This window comes from Nyctereutes procyonoides, unplaced genomic scaffold (assembly GCF_905146905.1).
Source record: "Nyctereutes procyonoides isolate TBG_1078 unplaced genomic scaffold, NYPRO_anot_genome, whole genome shotgun sequence".
In the NCBI taxonomy this organism is placed as follows: domain Eukaryota; kingdom Metazoa; phylum Chordata; class Mammalia; order Carnivora; family Canidae; genus Nyctereutes; species Nyctereutes procyonoides.
In genome coordinates, this window is record NW_026575021.1 from 19,117,245 (window position 1) to 19,135,607 (window position 18,363).

Genomic DNA, 18,363 nt, shown 5'->3' on the forward strand with positions numbered 1-18,363 from the left:
TGGTCAACTAATATTCGATAAAGGAGGAAAGACGATCCACTGGAAGAAAGACAGTCTCTTCAATAAATGGTGCTGGGAAAATTGGACATCCACATGCAGAAGAATGAAACTAGACCACTCTCTTGCACCATACACAAAGATAAACTCAAAATGGATGAAAGATCTAAATGTGAGACAAGATTCCATCAAAATCCTAGAGGAGAACACAGGCAACACCCTTTTTGAACTTGGCCACAGTAACTTCTTGCAAGATACATCCACGAAAGCAAAAGAAACAAAAGCAAAAATGAACTATTGGGACTTCATCAAGATAAGAAGCTTTTGCACAGCAAAGGATACAGTCAACAAAACTCAAAGACAACCTACAGAATGGGAGAAGATATTTGCAAATGACATATCAGATAAAGGGCTAGTTTCCAAGATCTATAAAGAACTTATTAAACTCAACACCAAAGAAACAAACAATCCAATCATGAAATGGGCAAAAGACATGAAGAGAAATCTCACAGAGGAAGACATAGACATGGCCAACATGCACATGAGAAAATGCTCTGCATCACTTGCCATCAGGGAAATACAAATCAAAACCACAATGAGATACCACCTCACACCAGTGAGAATGGGGAAAATTAACAAGGCAGGAAACAACAAATGTTGGAGAGGATGCGGAGAAAAGGGAACCCTCTTACACTGTTGGTGGGAATGTGAACTGGTGCAGCCACTCTGGAAAACTGTGTGGAGGTTCCTCAAAGAGTTAAAAATAGACCTGCCCTATGACCCAGCAATTGCACTGTTAGGGATTTACCCCAAAGATTCAGATGCAATGAAACGCCGGGACACCTGCACCCCGATGTTTCTAGCAGCCATGTCCACAATAGCCAAACTGTGGAAGGAGCCTCGGTGTCCATCGAAAGATGAATGGATAAAGAAGATGTGGTCTATGTATACAATGGAATATTACTCAGCCATTAGAAACGACAAATACCCACCATTTGCTTCAACGTGGATGGAACTGGAGGGTATTATGCTGAGTGAAGTAAGTCAATCGGAGAAGGACAAACAGTGTATGTTCTCATTCATTTGGGGAATATGAATAATAGTGAAAGGGAATATAAGGAAGGGAGAAGAAATGTGTGGGAAATATCAGAAAGGGAGACAGAACATAAAGACTCCTAACTCTGGGAAATGAACTAGGGGTGGTGGAAGGGGAGGAGGGTGGGGGGTGGGGGTGAATGGGTGACGGGCACTGAGGGGGACACTTGACGGGATGAGCACTGGGTGTTATTCTGTATGTTGGCAAATTGAACACCAATAAAAAATAAATTTATTCTATAAAAAAAAAGAAGTGGTCAAATTCTTCCAAGCAATTAAGGGGGGAGCCTGTGGCCCAGAGCAAAAAATGGCAGGGATTTGAGGATAATGGCATTTGCAAATTCAATATCATAAAGCTTTTCCTCTAAGTTTTGGTCCCTGCTGCTTTCTCAGGTCCACTGTGAGACATAGGTTGTAAGCTTTACTGCTTGACCCCAATACCTGGAATCGGGCCTCGAAATGAGGAGGCAGGCACCAGAAGAATCAGTCACAGAGAAGGATGTTGTTATAGGCTGGGTCATGCTCTCCAAAAATTCATTATGTTCAAATCCCAACCTCCAACACCTTAGGAGGTAACCATGTTTGGCCATCACTTATTTGAAGTGGTGATTAAGTTAAAATGCGGCCAATAGAGTTGGGTCCTAATCTAATAGGACTCGTGTCCTTAAAAGAAAAAGAGATTCCAAGGATGTGTATAACCAGAGGAAAGACCATGTGAGGACACTGCAAGAAGGTGGCCTCCAAGCCAAGGAGAGAGGCCTTGAAACCAAACCTGCCAACATCTTCATCTTGGACTTCTGGCCTCCAGAACTGTGGGAAACAGTGATTGTTGCTTATACCAAGCAGGGTGCGGTACTCTGCTATGGCAGCTCTAGCAACTAATATAAGATGTGAATAAACACACGTTTCATTACAAAATAGTACTACCAAATTCTAAAAACTGCCAGTTATTTTTGTATGCTAAAATTCCTGTCCCTTTTATTGATTAGTTCTTGTGTTTTGGATCTTGTATATGCCACATTTGTATTGTATTATATTTACAGTAATTCACAATAGATTTGATTTTGCTATTCTAAGATGCTTCCTGTTTTGTTTTCGAAATATAACCAACTGAATTTTTCGAAGGGTGTTTTAGGAAAGATGACATTTAGATCTCAAATTCCACATGCTGACCCAGCAAATTCAACCCAAGACCCTGCATCTTTCTCACAGATATGTTTAGGCTGATTAATTAGATGCTTACCACTTCAAGTATCTGACCTTGATGAAATTAATATAATGAAATACTAAAATATGATTAAATATTAAATTTCCTTAATAGTTATAAAAAAATAAAAAGATAATTTAAAAAAAGATTACTCCGCTGCACACCCAGCGCCTGCCCCCAGGGACCCGCGTGCATGCATCCCTGTGAACAGAAACCTGGGCCCCGGAGGCCGTAGTTACAGAATATACGGCCTCAATGTGACACCCGGCGACTGCAGAAGATCCCTGCCGGTAAGACCTGGGGCCCCCGAAAACACAGGGGGCCCCGAAGCCATGGAAAGCCCTCGGGACACAAGGGCACGTCAGAGCGTGCGAGACGCAACACGCTCCCGACCCTGAGGAGCTCCAGCTCTTGGAAGGTCAGCGGTCGACCCTTTTCTTCAAATCAATGCCTCTCTGCCTTTTTCTTTTTAAGGTGAAAATATAAAGACAAGAAAAGTTCTAAAATCCCTGGCAAGTCAAAGGCGGGCAAAATGGAGTATGAAGATGTGATGTACTTAGAGTCCCTAACGACCGAAACGTCCCCAGGGTTAGAGGGGGAGTCTGGCCGCGCCCACGACACCCACGTCCCCACCCTGGGGCCCGAGCTCATCCCCGGGGCCCCGCGCCCAGCCACCCCAGGACGCCACAGCACCTCCAATACCCCTGAACAAAATTAACACGAAATACCTACTGTTGATCAGTTCTTTGTGTTCAGCGAGGGTTCTTGCAGGATCCAGCCAATACTGTGAGGGGGGAAAAAAGGGTAATTGTATGCATTAATTGTTTTTCAACAGCCTTCACTTCAAGCATGCTTGCAAAGTGTTATTTTAAACGACATTGAAATAATAAATATTTAGCTTATCGCATGCACAGAAAAATGCAGGTGAGAGCTTGCTGCAGCTCGGACACCAAGAGCAAGACGTCGATGCTCAGCAAGGAGCAGAGGAGGGAACAGCGCTCACCGGCCCTCGAGGACGCTCCCCTAGCGACCCAGGTCAGGAGCACCCAGGTGCTGGCAAAGGCTGCCTGCGAAGCCTCCCCGCCCCCCGACCACCCCGAAGGCCCTGCACCCACTGTTCCTCCTGGGATGCGCTCATCCTCCTCGCTCCCCATCCCACCCCTTCCAGGCAGCACCAACGGGCACCAGGAAGGGGCTGCAGGAAACCAAGGAGAGGCGCTCAGCGCAGCAGCCGAATGTTGGCGTCCCAGAATCTGTATCTAAATCAATACAATTTTTATTCTCGACCTAAAATTTTCAACACGAGAACATAGGGGTTCAATGAGCCAGCATTCCAGTTTCAACAATTCATCAGCTGCATATAATGCCCAGGGCTCATCACATCACAGAGCACATAGTTTTTAAAAAAATCTGGAACATCAGTACCCTTAGGATGTTTTTTAAGTAAGAACAGGTCTGGGGAAGCCTGGGGGGATCAGCGGTTGAGCATCTGCCTTGGACCCAGGGCGTGACCCCAGGGTCCTGGGATCGAGTTCTGTGTTGGGCTCCCCACAGGGAGCCTGCTTCTCCCTCTGCCTGGGTCTCTACCTCTCTCTGGGTCTCTCATGAATAAATAAATAAAATCTTTAAAAAAAAACAGGTCTGGAGGGTGAGGGTGAGCTGGTGATGTCGGTTCTGAACACGCTGCGTCGCGGATCCCACCGAGACACGTGCAAGAACGCTCTTACCCTAGAGCCAGTACTTGCCACCACTTGATAGCCCCAGTCTGCATGTTTTCTGCAGGCTTCTGGAGGCCTGACTACCGTCCCTTAAAGTGGCTACTATCAATGTCACCACTTCATAAATGGGGATACTGAGGCACAGAAAAGTCAGGAGGGTCGCCCGATGCCGTACAGCCGTCCCAGGGGGTGGGGTATAGATGACTGCAGACAGTCTGGTTAAAAAGTCTCCTCCTGCTTCCTGAGATGTGTGGGGTGGAGATGCACCTGGGGGATCACCTGAGCCCTTGATGCACCTGGGGGATCACCTGAGCCCTTGATGCACCTGGGGGATCACCTGAGCCCTCAATGCACCTGGGGGATCACCTGAGCCCTCGATGCACCTGGGGGATCACCTGAGCCCTCGACAGGCATAGAGATATGGAGCTGACGGAGGAGGTGGGAGAGTGCGGCATACCCAACAGTGGGAAATGAGAGCTCCACCCGGGCAGGGGCTCTGGCACAGTCTAAGCTACACGGTGTAATGGTCTGAGGTCAGAATAAGTCACAGCCTTCACCCCTCACAGTTGTTTTTCTCGTGATACGAACTTCTAAGAGCCTCCCTCCCGGCAACTCTCAAAGGACCAACACAGCGGAATCCACTGCGGTCACCATGCTGAGCACTGATCCCCAGACCTCATAACTGGGAGGTCTCACTTTCTGTCCACCTTAACCCCCTCCGCTCCCCACGCCCTGGAAGCCACCAGTCTGTTCTCTGCATCTAGGAGCCTGGTGTTTGCTTCTATTTTTTTATTTTTATTTTTTTAAAGAATCAATCGATTGATTGATTGATGATTGATTGATTGGAGAGAGAAGGTGCACGTGCAGGGGGCGGGCGGAGGGAATCCTGCAGCCGACTCCGCACTGAGTGTGAAGCTGGGTGCAGGTCTCCATCCTACCCACCCTAGGATCATGGCCCGCGCTAAAGTCAAGAGTCAGATGCTTAACTACGCCACCCAGGGCCGCTCTGCTTTTCAGACTCCATGTATATATAAGATTATACAGTATATGCCGTCCTCTGTCTTATTTCCCTAGGCTCAATGCACTCAAGGTTCATCCATGTTGTCACAAGCAGCCTATGAAATATGCCATTTTTACAACTGCATGATATTCCATCCTGTATACATGTTACATCTATAATCAATCCATGACATACGAGTGTGTGTATATATACAAAAAAATCCCACATCTCCATTCATCCATTGATAGATGCTCAAGCTGTTTCCATGTCCTACCAAAGTCTCGATCTGTAATAATCCAGCAGGACAGACTTCCTGTCTTCCTTTCCAACACAGAGAACTCACATCATCACTCACACATCTTATCAGTCATTATGGACAGTTGCCAGAACATGAGGTCAGAAAGTGAAACCTCACACTGCAAAATACAGTGAAATCAGGGTGCAACAAAGAACACCCTTTACCCACAGCAGGGTCTGCCTGCTAGCACCCACCGGAAGGGCCATCTCTGCTCAGTAACACTCCGAGTAACACTCCGAGTAACACTTTGGGGGCAGTGGGAAGGATACAGACAAGCACACGGTTTCATATTTTTGATGGAATTATTTCAGGGACAAATAGTGCCAGAAGCAGACACGTTACACGGCCTGTATCCAGTTAGCGTGTCGGAAAAATGACTGACAAAACCATTATGGTGTTTAGGACGAGGCAAAGGAAAAGTCATCATCAAGACTAGATAGGGCTAAGCAGAAGAAAACCTGAAAAGGGGAAAACGGGGGAACTGCTGTCATGGGAGCAAAATGAGATTTCAAGGACTCATCAGGGTCGATTGAACCCGCAGGTCAAGAAAGGTAAGTGCTGCAAGTAACACTTGGACTTAAGGGCGCAAGAGAGTCTGAGGACAGTTCCAGTGCCGGGATGGCTACCGACACTGAACCCTGAGAGGTTTAGGCATGAACAGGCTTTGGGAAGTGGAAACCATGCTTCGTGGAGGTCACGTGTGACACGGAGGGGTCAATATGGCAGCAGACGGAGAGTGGGGTAGGGGTCCTGTAGCTGGGAGGGACCTGAGCATGCCCAGACCCTGAGTGCAAGGAGGGAAATGCGGGAGAGGCTAGAGATACAGGAAAGAGGTGGTAAGACCCAGGCCGGGGGCACTGGGCTCTTGCATCACGAGACGGGAAGGAAGGGTGGGTATGTGCAGAGGACCAAGGAGCTGGGGAGCTACCAGCTGGCTGTTTTTATTGTGTCGATGAAGGAGACAGGAGGTCCCTCGGGGGAAGAGGACAGTCACACGCCGGTGCATCTCTAAGCTTCCCCGCCCCCCACCCCCAACCCCTGAAGTCGTGGGGCAGGAGATCCAACATGCTCGTTCCCAAAGCCAAGCTGAATTCCATATCCTGAGAAAAGCTCTATGTATCGAACTTCTTCCCTTGACACAGCAATTTGTACAGGAGCCCCCAAGTCAGACAGGACGACTGTTCGTTTTGAAGCCAGAAGCAATTCTGGGACATCGCACTTCTCATTACTGCCTTCCATACCAATTAGGCACATCTTCAGAAACCTCCGGAGGTCTTCAGGAGTCCGGAGCAGATTTGATCTTGCCTCTTCAATCCTCCCGACTGTTTCCTCCTTTCCCCTCCTCCACCTTTATATATATATATATAATATATATATAAATATATATATTTATATATTTATTTATGATAGACATAGAGAGAGAGAAAGAGGCAGAGACACAGGCAGAGGGAGAAGCAGGCTCCATGCAGGGAGCCTGATGTGGGATTCTATCCCGGGTCTCCAGGATCGCTCCCTGGGCCAAAGGCAGGCGCTAAACCACTGAGCCACTCGGGGATCCCCATCCTCCACCTTTCTAAACAAGTACCACCAGCAGTAGTTTCCTCCAGCCTAGCTTCGACATGAAAGCCCTTCTCTAGATTCCGCACCTTACAATCTACAAAGAGCCTTCATGTTTTCTGTAATTTGGTCCTGTAACCATTTCGAGAGTTAGCAGGGAGGGGAGGCATTATTCTCCTCAACATTCAGGAAAAAAAAAAAAAAACACGTGACTTGAACATTCAGGACTCAGACTTGTATTGTGACTCCAAAGGCACTTACCTGTTCTACTTACAGCAACTTTGGAACACCCAAAGGGAGGCTCAAGTGTCTGCCAGCCTCCGAGTCATTTCAAATTCCCCCGATTATTTAAGGAAGTCTGCATTGTAATTTCAACTCGCTGCCCATCATGAATAGGTCTTATCATCCCTCTCCCAGAGTAAGGAACCTAACTCATCTTGGAAAAGCCACTGATACTGCTCACAGACACCTGGGGATGCATGCACAGCCCTAACCACGGGCGAATCCTGAGTGCCTGCGGGAAGGTGTATACTATTATCATCGAGGCAAAATAACCCTCTTTCGGGTTTCTGCCGAATCGGTGAATCCAAACAAGAAAGCCCTTATATTTCCACTGAGCAAACAAAAATAAAATGCTTCCCACTGTACCCGTCCGTATGAGTCTCTTTTTGCAGCTGTAACAAATTACCATAAACTTGGCCTAAAACAACAGAAATTTACCATCTTATGATTCTCAAGGGTCAAAAGTCCAAAATGGTCTCACTGGGTGGAGATGTTGGTGGACTGGAATGTTGGTGCCCTTCCCCACCAAATTCATATGCTGAAATCCTAATCCAAATACCTAATATGCTGGAATTTGAAGGTGGGGCCCTTGGGAGAGAATTCGGTCAGGAGAGTAGAGTCTTCACGAACGGGCTTAGTGCCTCACAGGACGAGGTCAGGGAGTGACCGAGTGCTCTTCTTTGCCACGTGAAGTCACAAGGAGAGTTAGACTGTCTACAACCTGGGAGAGGGCCCTCACCCAAGCACGCTGGCACCCTAATCTCATTTTTCCAGCCTCCAAACTAAGAGAAATCCGTATTCCGGTGTTCATGGCACCCAGTCTCGGGTGATTTGTTACAGCAGCCTCCCTTTCTTCTGGGAGCTCCAGGGCAGGACCTGCTTCCTTGCTTTTCTGGCCACTAGGAGCTGCGTGCACCCTCTGGATCAAGGCGCCCTTCCAGTAATCGCAGGGCCTTGCCCTCTACCTCCACTGTGACGCTCCCTCCGTCTTGTAGAAGGAGACTTCTCGTTACAGTGATCCTACGCCAATGACTTCGGGTGATCTCCCTGCACAAGACCCTGAGGCACACCTGCAAAGTCCCTTCTGCCGTGTACGGTGATGTTCACAGGTGCTGGGGACTGGGAGGCTAAGCCAAGAAAAGGCTGCGGACCCATCGAGGCCAAACCACACCGCGGTGAGCTGCGGAGCTACAGGCCTCAGGCCGAGAACGAGACGGTGCTTCTGCCGAGCGAGCCGTAAAGCTGGCAGCAGGTACTCCGGGAGCTCTGCTGTTCTACATCCAGGGTCGGTACTTGAGGAAATTGTAAATATTTACAGCTAGTAAGTGGCGGGCTCCTTCAAGGAGTCGGGGACTCTTTGACTCTTACAGGTGTTCATATAATCCCTCTCATCTACCTTAAATCAGGCTGGGAATTTTCTGTTCTGATGAACCAAGGCCCCGATTGAAAAAAAAACAAAACAAAACAAAACAAAACAAAACAAAAACAAAGAGCTACATCCCCTGCACAGACCAGTGTGGATCAAGACAGAACCAGGACGACACAGGCCAAAGCAGAGCAGAAAGCAGGCGATGCAGCTGCTAAGTGCTCTCCGTTTGTCTTTAGGGAAAGGAACCATGGTGCGTGAACCCCACTGTGACTCTTTAAGGGCCAGTCTGATACAATAAGCCTAAAGTAACACAGGCAGCACAGTGTTGATTCAGTCTCAAGAAGCATGTCTTCGCTTCCTAGAGGGTCTTTCACAGACCCAACCTACGAAGTGAATAAACCACGGTGCCCAGAGTGCCCCACACCAACCAAGTCGGCTGTCTCCATGGAGAGCTTCTCCCTACCCAGGCTTATTTCTGCCTCGCTGTTACTCTGTACACATAGGTGACACCTGAATCCTATGCATTTGTTGCATGAATTTCCCAGGACTTGGTTTTATGAAACCAACTAAGAAAACCTGTATGTTTCATTTAATATTCCAGACAGCAAACTCCCCTTCCCCTGAATTCCTGAGACTATGTGAAAAACAGAGAAGGCTCTAGCATCGGGCCTGCACATATCAGGCATTCTTTGCATTGCTACTGAGCAACTACATGAAGGCATAAATATGAGACCTAAATAAACTCTCTTGCCCAGGTCAATCTGAGAAGTCAGCTTGTTGGAAAATAGCATCTAACTCCTCTCAACAAATCTTATGCAAATTGCGTACAGAGGGAAGCCCTTAGTACCTTAAGTCTGTAGGACCTTTCCATCCTGCATCCAAGGATACAATAGTGGCTGAAGGTGCCGGGGACATGACGACTCAGGTCTGAATTCTGGTCCTAACACTTGCTGGCTGTCTGACCTCGGGGAAGTGGCTTAACCTTTTTAGCTTCCGTTTCTTCATTGCTGACGGTAGGGTGGTAATATTTAGTTTGCACAGTTGTTTTGAGCACGTAATGACAGCATATGAAAATGTTCCACAGTTTCTGGTGCATCACGACGAGGATGGTGATGGGTGGTGGTGGTGATGACACATCTAGATACAGCCTCTTGGCTACCTTGCTCCTCCAGGACAAACAAGTTCCCGGCTCCTGGGAGGTCCATGTGTCCCGGGGACACGCCCTCCGCTCACACCTAGACACAGTTTGGCCTCAAGGCATGATCCACTGCCAGGGAGAAGGGGAACAGGAACCTGGGGCTTCCTGCTGGTATCTCTCTTCCTTTTACCCCTAGCTCTTCTCCTTCTCTTTATCTGCCTCAAGAGTTGACCTAAGACGTCCCTCTTAGGGCCTCAAAGTCTTTTCCACATAGATCTTATTTTAAAGATGGTTACAAAGCTTTAAAAGTAAACTTTTTGATGCAGAAAAGGAGCAAACCAATACACAAAATCCAATCTAATGGATTGTAATTCAGGCAAATTCATGGAAATCATTGTTTTTAAAGACAAAAATTTTTCGCTGTATCCTGTGCCATTCTAACACAGGGTTATTCTTTAAACATTTGCCGTAAGTAACGGAGGGCTATGTGGGCCTGCTCCTACTAACACAGAGAGAAGGTAGAGAAATAGCATTTGGGTTCATCGACAACGTCCCTAGAAACAAAGCTGTGCCTTGGGTGGTTGCTCTTCTGGAATGAAGGGCCTTCATTGGCCTTTTCCTTGAAGGAAATCCTTAGTTCTGCCTCAATGCCCAAGAGAAGCAAATCAGTAATGGAACCACCTTTCTTACCCTGGTACATGATCAGCCCTCCAGTACGCTTTGACAAGATGATTACCTGGGAGAGGGGCAAGTTTTCATTACCTCCTTACAGCTTCTTACAGATATATATAAATATATATATATATATATATATATATATGTATATATATATATATAATATATATAACAATATATATTAAAAATAAATACATATTAAGTATATTTATATATACATTTATCACAATACATTTGAACATTAAAAGACTAGGGAATGTCTACAAATCACCTCTATTTTGTCTTCATTCACTAGAAAGAAGGAGGCAAAGAATAGTTTTATGTGATTTGCACACCTGATGCTCTTACAGTATCCATAAAACATGACAAGAGCTTTCTCCTTCTAACTGTAATTTCTTCTAAAACCTGCATTGCAACCATATCACAAATGCCAACCCTCAGGAATAAAGGTAAGAGGAGAAAAAAAATTTGGTTTTAATATAAGCCCTAGAAAACTGTGAATCAATACCAATTGCTAATTCTTTTTGCAATGATACAGTCCATTGTTCGAATTCTCTGGCAGGGCACCTGGGTGGCTCAATCGAAATTCTTTCTCTGGATTTTCATATATATTTTCCTTCCTTTGCAAAGTTTGAAAAAGAGAGAGAGAGAGATAAGGTGTACATAATTTTAGCAAGACAGTCAATCTTTCCAGCGAAGTCTGACATACTAGATAAGATCAGGAAACAGTAGTTTTCTCTACTAGGAAAAATGTTCTTTCAAAACTATGAACGAAATGCAAGACAGCTTCTATAGCCTTCAACTCAACCTTTGAGTAGAGAGTCACAGTCCCTGACCCATGGCCTGTGCAGGACACAAGTCCGGGCGCTCCTGAAGATGCCCGTTTCCCTTCCCTTGAAGTGTGCCTTAATGGCCGTTTGCCTTTAGAAAGCCTCTCCTTCCTATGGAAAGCCAACCAACACACACCCCACTTTTTATTCCTGCTTTGTGAAATCCTCTGTGAAACAAAACGGATTATGAAAGTGGCTCAGGGAAAACCACAAGTTACCACCGTCAAGAGCATCTCTTCTCACCCTAGAACATTCCTGTGACAGGGCACAAAGACCCCACCCAGACCATCAGGTGCCTTGCTGAACAGACCCCGCATGGCCCCATGGAGACCCGGAGAACTGATGAAGTAGGAAGAGGAAATCTTGACCCCAACAGGCATTGAGTAACACGCAAAGTAGAAGTCAAATGGGGTCTCTAAGGTGGGCGTGGAAGTGCTCTGTATAGTAAGACTGTGTCGGAGGGTAAGACCGTCCTTACACTGAACTAAAGGCACCAGTGAATGTCCTTTCATACCCCAAACTGCCACCTTCAAAGTCTTTGTCCCCTGCCCATTACTGAAGAAGTAGCTGTTCAGCCTGACACCACACAGCATCCACCAGCCAAGGTCGTGAGCATCTTAGCAACTCTGCCATCCAAGCAGCTAGGAAGAGGCTGCTCACAATCAACATCAAACACCAAAGCTTTGGTTTCCTTTATTACCCTTACTCCTTCAAGCCCATGAGCGGAAACTGCTACTTATTTATCTTATAGTTACTCATTCAGCTTCTAAAACTTAGATAAGCACCTTTGTACACTGTGTTTTTTTCTCTTTAACCATTTATTTCCCAAAAGGCAGGTGAGCAGTAACTGTGGCTCCACGAGACCAGCCACTTGCCTCCCGACTTGCCTCAGTGGCTCATTTGGTTCTCCTAACAGCATAAAGGGAACGTCCTCTCTGACAGGGGTGCACACAGGAAGACCTGGGACGTGTTCTGCAAAGAGGAGCGCACACCTGACTCTACACTTTTGGCAAAAGAGGAAAAAAAACGCAAAAAGTGACAGTAAGGAAAAACACATTCAAAGTTCCCGAAGCCATTTCCAGTTACGAAGAAACGATGTGCCTAAAAGCACGTCGGGGAAGGCCCGAGAGAGGCTGAAATGTTTAGCCACGTGGCCTCGGAGGGAGGCGCGGTACTCACTGTCTGATGGCTTCTGTCGCAGTAACGCAGCCCAAAGTAGTCGATCTCCACCAGGTTTACGTGACGGAACACGTGGTCGAGGACAACGGAGCCTTTGGTTGACTTCTGCAAAAATAATTCACAGTCTTAGTTTCTACGAGGCGGGCCGCGGTCCCTACCAGCTTGTCCTCTATTAGCTGCACCCGCGGTTCCTTCGGTTCCGCCTCGATTACAAAGTAGGGTTTCACATAAAGTGTATTAAAGAAATTCCCTTGAAAAATGATTTTTAAATTGCAGTGGGTTTTTAATTAACATAAGCCTTTTTTCTTAGGAGATTGTAAATTATCTTCAGGACAAATTTCTCTTAATAAAGACAATCTCCTATGTGAAGAGCATCTGATGGATTCCTCAAAACCCACTCACTGTGGTTAAAATCCCACAGTTCTTTCAATTTAAAGACCAGTTTTCACCTACTGCTGTTACTCTCACAACTAACACAGCAGAGACGCAGAATTAAAATAACAATAGCTACGGCTTTTATTTTTAACCCATGTAGATAAAAAGTGGCCGAAGTTAACATCCTGAGAAGCCCTGGTGAAGAAATCCTACTTTATATCTCCTGCACATAAGCACGGATACAAAGGGAACATCCCCTGGCTGCTGGCCGAGAGCCAACAGGTTAACTCCCAGTGACGGCATATTACCCGGTCAGCGGACTAGGGGCCGCACAGGTACGACTGGAGGGAGAGAAGGCCCGAGAAATCACACGTGGTATCGGCGAAGCAGGCCTTCCCCAGGGAGTCACCAACATGCACTTGCTCACCCCCAGGGAGTACCTAGCCCAGCACTGCTTCTAGAAAATTGATTTGAGACGTAAGGGCAATGTCTGGACTAAAGGCCTCATCGTAACACGGCTAAGAGTTGATGGAAGCAGACGCTGGTGACAAATCCCAGAGGTGTTTGTGTTCTCTGCTCAGTCCCCATGGTGAAACCTCATTGGGGTCTTCCTCACACTCTGCCAGACAATTCACAGAAGCCCCGCCACGACGGACCTCTGGTTTGGGATGCGTGCCCCTGAAGTAGCAGTGCCACGCACGGGACCTATCTCCATGCTCATGTCCTCCCGTGACGAGCCAGGTCTGTGACTGGATGGGACAGCACTCTGAGGGTGCCACACTCCGGGTTACAGTGGGCACTGCCAAGAAGGCCATTACGACATGTGCCACAAAGGTCCATTTGCCCACCTTTGCCCAGATTGGGTCGAGCGACACTTCCCTAGCTGAGTGAACGAGGAAGAGGGGAGAGGGTGACTCCTGACGTGCACTTTCCTGATACCCATCCGAGTGCCTCACCACCTGCTTTCCAACCAGCTGCATCTCTGACCCCTTGGCCAGGCAGTCTCTAACTTGGCGTCTATGACAAACTCTCCTAAGCACTTATGATACCTGTACTGGTTTATTTTTTTAAGATTTATTTATTTATTTTAGAAAGAGAGCGAGCAGGAGGGGCAGAGGGAGAGGGGGAGAGAATCCCAAGCAGGCCCCATGCCCAGTGCAGAGCCAGAGGTGGGGCTCGGTCTCACGACCCTGAGACCCAGATCTGAGCTTAACCGACTGAGCCACCCAGGCACCCCTGTGCGACTTCATTTGGTGTCGTTAGCTCTTCATTCTATCTGTAAATTATTTTTGTGCTGGGATAAGGGCCTAACTTTGTTTCCAAATGGATAGACATTTTACTGAAAAGGTCGTCATTTCTCTTTTGATGTGATAAAAACTTCATCATCTACTAAATTAGCCCTTACTCTACCCCATGGATTATTCCTGAACCAATCCTCCAAGATTTGAATGATTCGGTTATAATGTAGTAGTGGTGGAAGGGGAGGTGGAAGGGGGTTGGGGGTGACTGCGTGACGGGCACTGAGGTGGGCACTTGACGGGATGAGCCCTGGGTATTATTCTATATGTTGGCAAACTGAACACCAATAAAAAATAAATTTATAAAAATAAAAAAAAATAATGTAGTTTGTTGGTATCCACCTTTCTTTCCTAAAATTGTCTTTGCAAATTCTTAGACAATTTCTCTATTAGTAGAAGTTTAGAACCAGGTTGCTATTTTCTTAAGTTTTTATTTAAATTCCAGTATAATTAACATACAGTGTTATATTAGTTTCAGGTGAATACAGTGATCCAACGCTTGCAACACTGGGTGCTCATCACAACAGGTGCCCTCCTTCATCCCCATCACTTATTCCCCCCATCCCTCCTCCCACCTCCCCTCTGGTGACCATCCATTTGTTCTCTATAGTTATAGTCTATTCCTTGATTTGTCCCTCTTTCTTTTTTCCTTTTGCTAGTTCTGTTTCTTAAATTCCACATATGAGTGAAGTGCTATGGTATTTGTCTTTCTCTAACTTATTTTACTTAACAGTGTTCTCTAGATTCTTCCATGTTGTTGCAAATGGCAAGGTTTCATTCTTTTTTATGGCTGGATAATACTCCACTGTAGGGGAGCCTGGGTGGCTCAGTCAGTCGAACATCCATCCAAATCTTGATTTTGGCTCAGGTCATGATCTCAGAGTCCTGAGATTGAGCCCCATGTTGGCCTCTGCACTCAGCAGGGAGTCTGCTGGAGGTTCTTTCTTTCCCATCCTTCCTCAAATAAATAAATAAATAAATAAATATTTTTAAAAATATTTCAGGGCACCTGCGTGCAGTTAAGTCAGTTAAGCCTAGCTCTTGATTTCAGCTTAGGCCACAATCTCAGGGTTGTGAGATCAAGCCCCACATCAGGCTCCATGCCAGGGCATGGAGCCTACCTAAGATTTGCTCCCTCCCCCTTCCACGGCTCTCCCCTCCTTAAAAAATTCCACTGTATATTGATACAGCACCTCTTCTTTCTCCATTCATCAATCGGTGGACACTTGGGTTGTTTCCATAGTTTGGCTATGTAAATAATGCTGCTGGAAACAACAGGGGTTCTTCTGTGCCTTTGAACTAGTGTTTTTGTACTGTTTGAGTAAATAGTGCAATTGCTGGGTCATAGGGTCGCTCTATTTTTAACTCTTTGAGGACCCTCCACACTGTTCTCCAGAGTGGCTGCACCAGTTCGCATTCCCACCAGCAGTGTAAGAGGGCTCCCCTTTCGCCACATCCTCACCAACACCTGTTGTTTCTTGTGTTGTTGATTTTGGCCATTCTGACAGGTGTCAGGTGACAGCTCATTGTGGTCGCGGTTTGTATTCCCCTGATGCGTCTGTTGGCCATCTGTAGGTCCTCTTTGGAGATATGGCCGTTCAGGTCTTCTGTCCCTTTTTTAAAATAGATTTCTTTTTTTCAAGTTGTAGAAGTTCTTTATATATTTTGGATACTAATCCCTTATCAGATATGTCATCTGCAAATACCATCTCCCATTCTGCGGGTTGCCTTTTAGTCATGTTGTTTCCTTCACTGTGTGGAAGTTTTTATTTTCATATAGTCCCATCAGTTGATTTGTGCTTTTGCTTTCCTTGCCTCTGGAGACATATCTAGAAAGAAGTTGCTACAGCCAAGGTCAAAGAGGTTACTGCCTGTGTTTCAGGTCTCAGATTTAGGTCTTTAATCCATTTTTAAATTATTTTTGTGTATGGTGTAAGAAAGTCATCCAGTTTCATTCTTCTGCATGTGGCTGTCCTGTTTTCCCAGTACCATTTGTTGAAGAGACTGTCTTTTTTCCATTGGATATTCTTTCCTACTTTATCAAATATTAATTGGCCTTATAATTGTGGGTTTTTTCTGGGTTTTCTATACAAATATCAGTGGAACAGAATAGAAAACCCAGAAAAAACCCACAATTATATGGCCAATTAATATTTGATAAAGTAGGAAAGAATATCCAATGGAAAAAAGTATCTATGTGCTAGTACTATACTGCTTTTATTACTCTAGCTCTATAATATAACTTGAGGTCCAGAGTCGTAATGCTCCAGCTTTGCCCTGCTTTTTCAAGATTGCTTTGGCTATTTGGGGTCTTTTATGGTTCTTCCCCAGAGCCTTCAAACAAGCACTCAGACAACCAACACCTTGATTTTAGCCTTCTGAAATTAAACACAGAACACCCAGCCACGCTAACCTGGATTTCTGACCTACAGAATGGTGAGATAACAAATGGGGGTAGATTTCAGCTATTGTAATTTTTAGAAATTTGTAGAAATTTGTTATGCAGCAACAGAAAACTAATAAAAGTTTATTCTTAGCTATTTTATAGTTTTATTGTTGTTACACTTTCTGATTTCCAATATATTAACAGCTAATTATTCCATATTGGTCTATTTCATAGCCATCATCCTAAACTTGTATCGGTGAGAAGAATTTGTCTGTGGAATCTTTTTAGATAACCATATTTTCTACAAATAATAAGTTGTTCTAGTTCTTTCTTTTCCAAATTCCTCCTCCATATTTCTTCCTTTTTCTTACTGCATTAGCTGGGGCCTCAATAGGATGACTGGGATGACTGGTAGTTGTGAGAACAATAATCCCAATCTTCTTCCTGACTTTAATGCAACTGCTTCTAAAATTTCATCACTAAGTATACTGGCTGCTATGTATCCCTTGTATATACTCTTTATCAAATAGAAGGTTCCTTTTATTCCTACTTTCTAGGCTTTTGTTTTTGTTTTGTTTTATTCTGTTTTGATTTTTAATTAAGAATGGTTGATAATTTTATCAAGTCATTTATGGGAATCTGGAAAGACAATAAATCTTGTAATATCTATGAGTTACATTAAAATAATTTCTTTTTTTTAAGATTTTATTTGTTCATGAAAGACACAGAGAGAGAGAGAGAGAGAGAGAGAGAGAGAGAGAGGCAGAGACACAGGTCGAGGGAGAAGCAGGCTCCACACAGGGAGCCTGACATGGGACTCGATCCCAGGTCTCCAGGATCAGGCTCTGGGCTAAACCGCTGAGCCACCCAGGCTGCCCTAAAAGAATTTCTAATGTCAAATATTCTTCATAAAGAATTTTCCAGTTTAATTCTTTTGTTCTAGTTATGTAATATCAAACCTGTTCCCTATTTGGAAAAAAGCCTAATCATGTGAGTCTTGGTAGATGCAAGAAATAGACTCCATTCCACAACTCGCAGCAGCTGAGCCACAGCACATGACCTGGTTTCAGCCAAGGACTCTGATTTCTGAGCAATTGATGCAAAGACAGAGGAAAAGACTTGAGAATGCAATTCCCGACACTGGTTCCCACTGGTAGGGTGTCCATCGGCAGAGGCATGCGGAGATGAAATCAAGTGGGATAGACAGTAGTGATGACTGATTCCTAAGCCAGGTTTCCCAGCATTCTTGAGGTACTAAATAAAGGGAAGCAGCCAGGCAGTCCACCAGCTTCCCTTCCCTTGCCCCACAGGAGCACTGATTGTGTACATTTGGACCTAAGAGCCATGCCGGGGTCCTCAGTAAAAATCCTAAGAATACAGAAAACTGGGTCCAATGGTATACTAAAAATATCATGAAGACTAACAGTTTCTCGTAGGAATGGAAGTGCAACAGGCAGATCCCCTGGTTGCCAACAGTAGCAGGTGATGCTAAGTAGCCACAGGAGGAGTTCACTGTGAAGACCCTGGTTATCTCACAGTCTCCATGGGCCACCCTGATGGTCGCTTGGGTCTCCTCCTTCTGCCAATACAGCCCCAATCGGTAAGCATGGAGCCACCCTTCATCCATCGCCGCCTCCCTCCTGTGATCTCCCTGCCCTTATTTTGGGCTCCAGTCTTCACCTACAATTGTTTCCTATTTGCCTTTTGCCTCAGGAATTTATTTTAAAGATTTTATTTATCCATGAGTGACACAGAGAGAGAGAGAGAGAGAGAGGCAAAGACACAGGCAGAGGGAGAAGCAGACTCCATGCAGGGAGCCTGATGTGGGACTCGATCCCAGGGCTCCGGGATCACACCCTGGGCTGCAGGCAAACGCTCAACCGCTGAGCCACCTAGGTGTCCCTGGGAATTTTTTTTTTTAAAACCACTTCTGGCTGACTGAGATCTGCCTTTTTTATC

General features: G+C 45.7%; 1 protein-coding gene across 2 annotated transcripts in view; it reads right to left on the reverse strand.

The window, feature by feature from the left end:
• Window positions 1-18,363, reverse strand: part of EPB41L4A (erythrocyte membrane protein band 4.1 like 4A) — a 180,668-nt gene that overhangs the window by 94,918 nt on the left and 67,387 nt on the right. For both annotated transcript variants that reach the window (XM_055339443.1, XM_055339434.1), the window contains 2 exons: window positions 12,346-12,450; window positions 3,032-3,083 (listed from right to left, as the gene is read on the reverse strand). In XM_055339443.1, coding sequence (XP_055195418.1) covers window positions 3,032-3,083; window positions 12,346-12,450 — 157 coding nt within the window. The remainder of the gene's footprint in view (window positions 1-3,031; window positions 3,084-12,345; window positions 12,451-18,363) is intronic.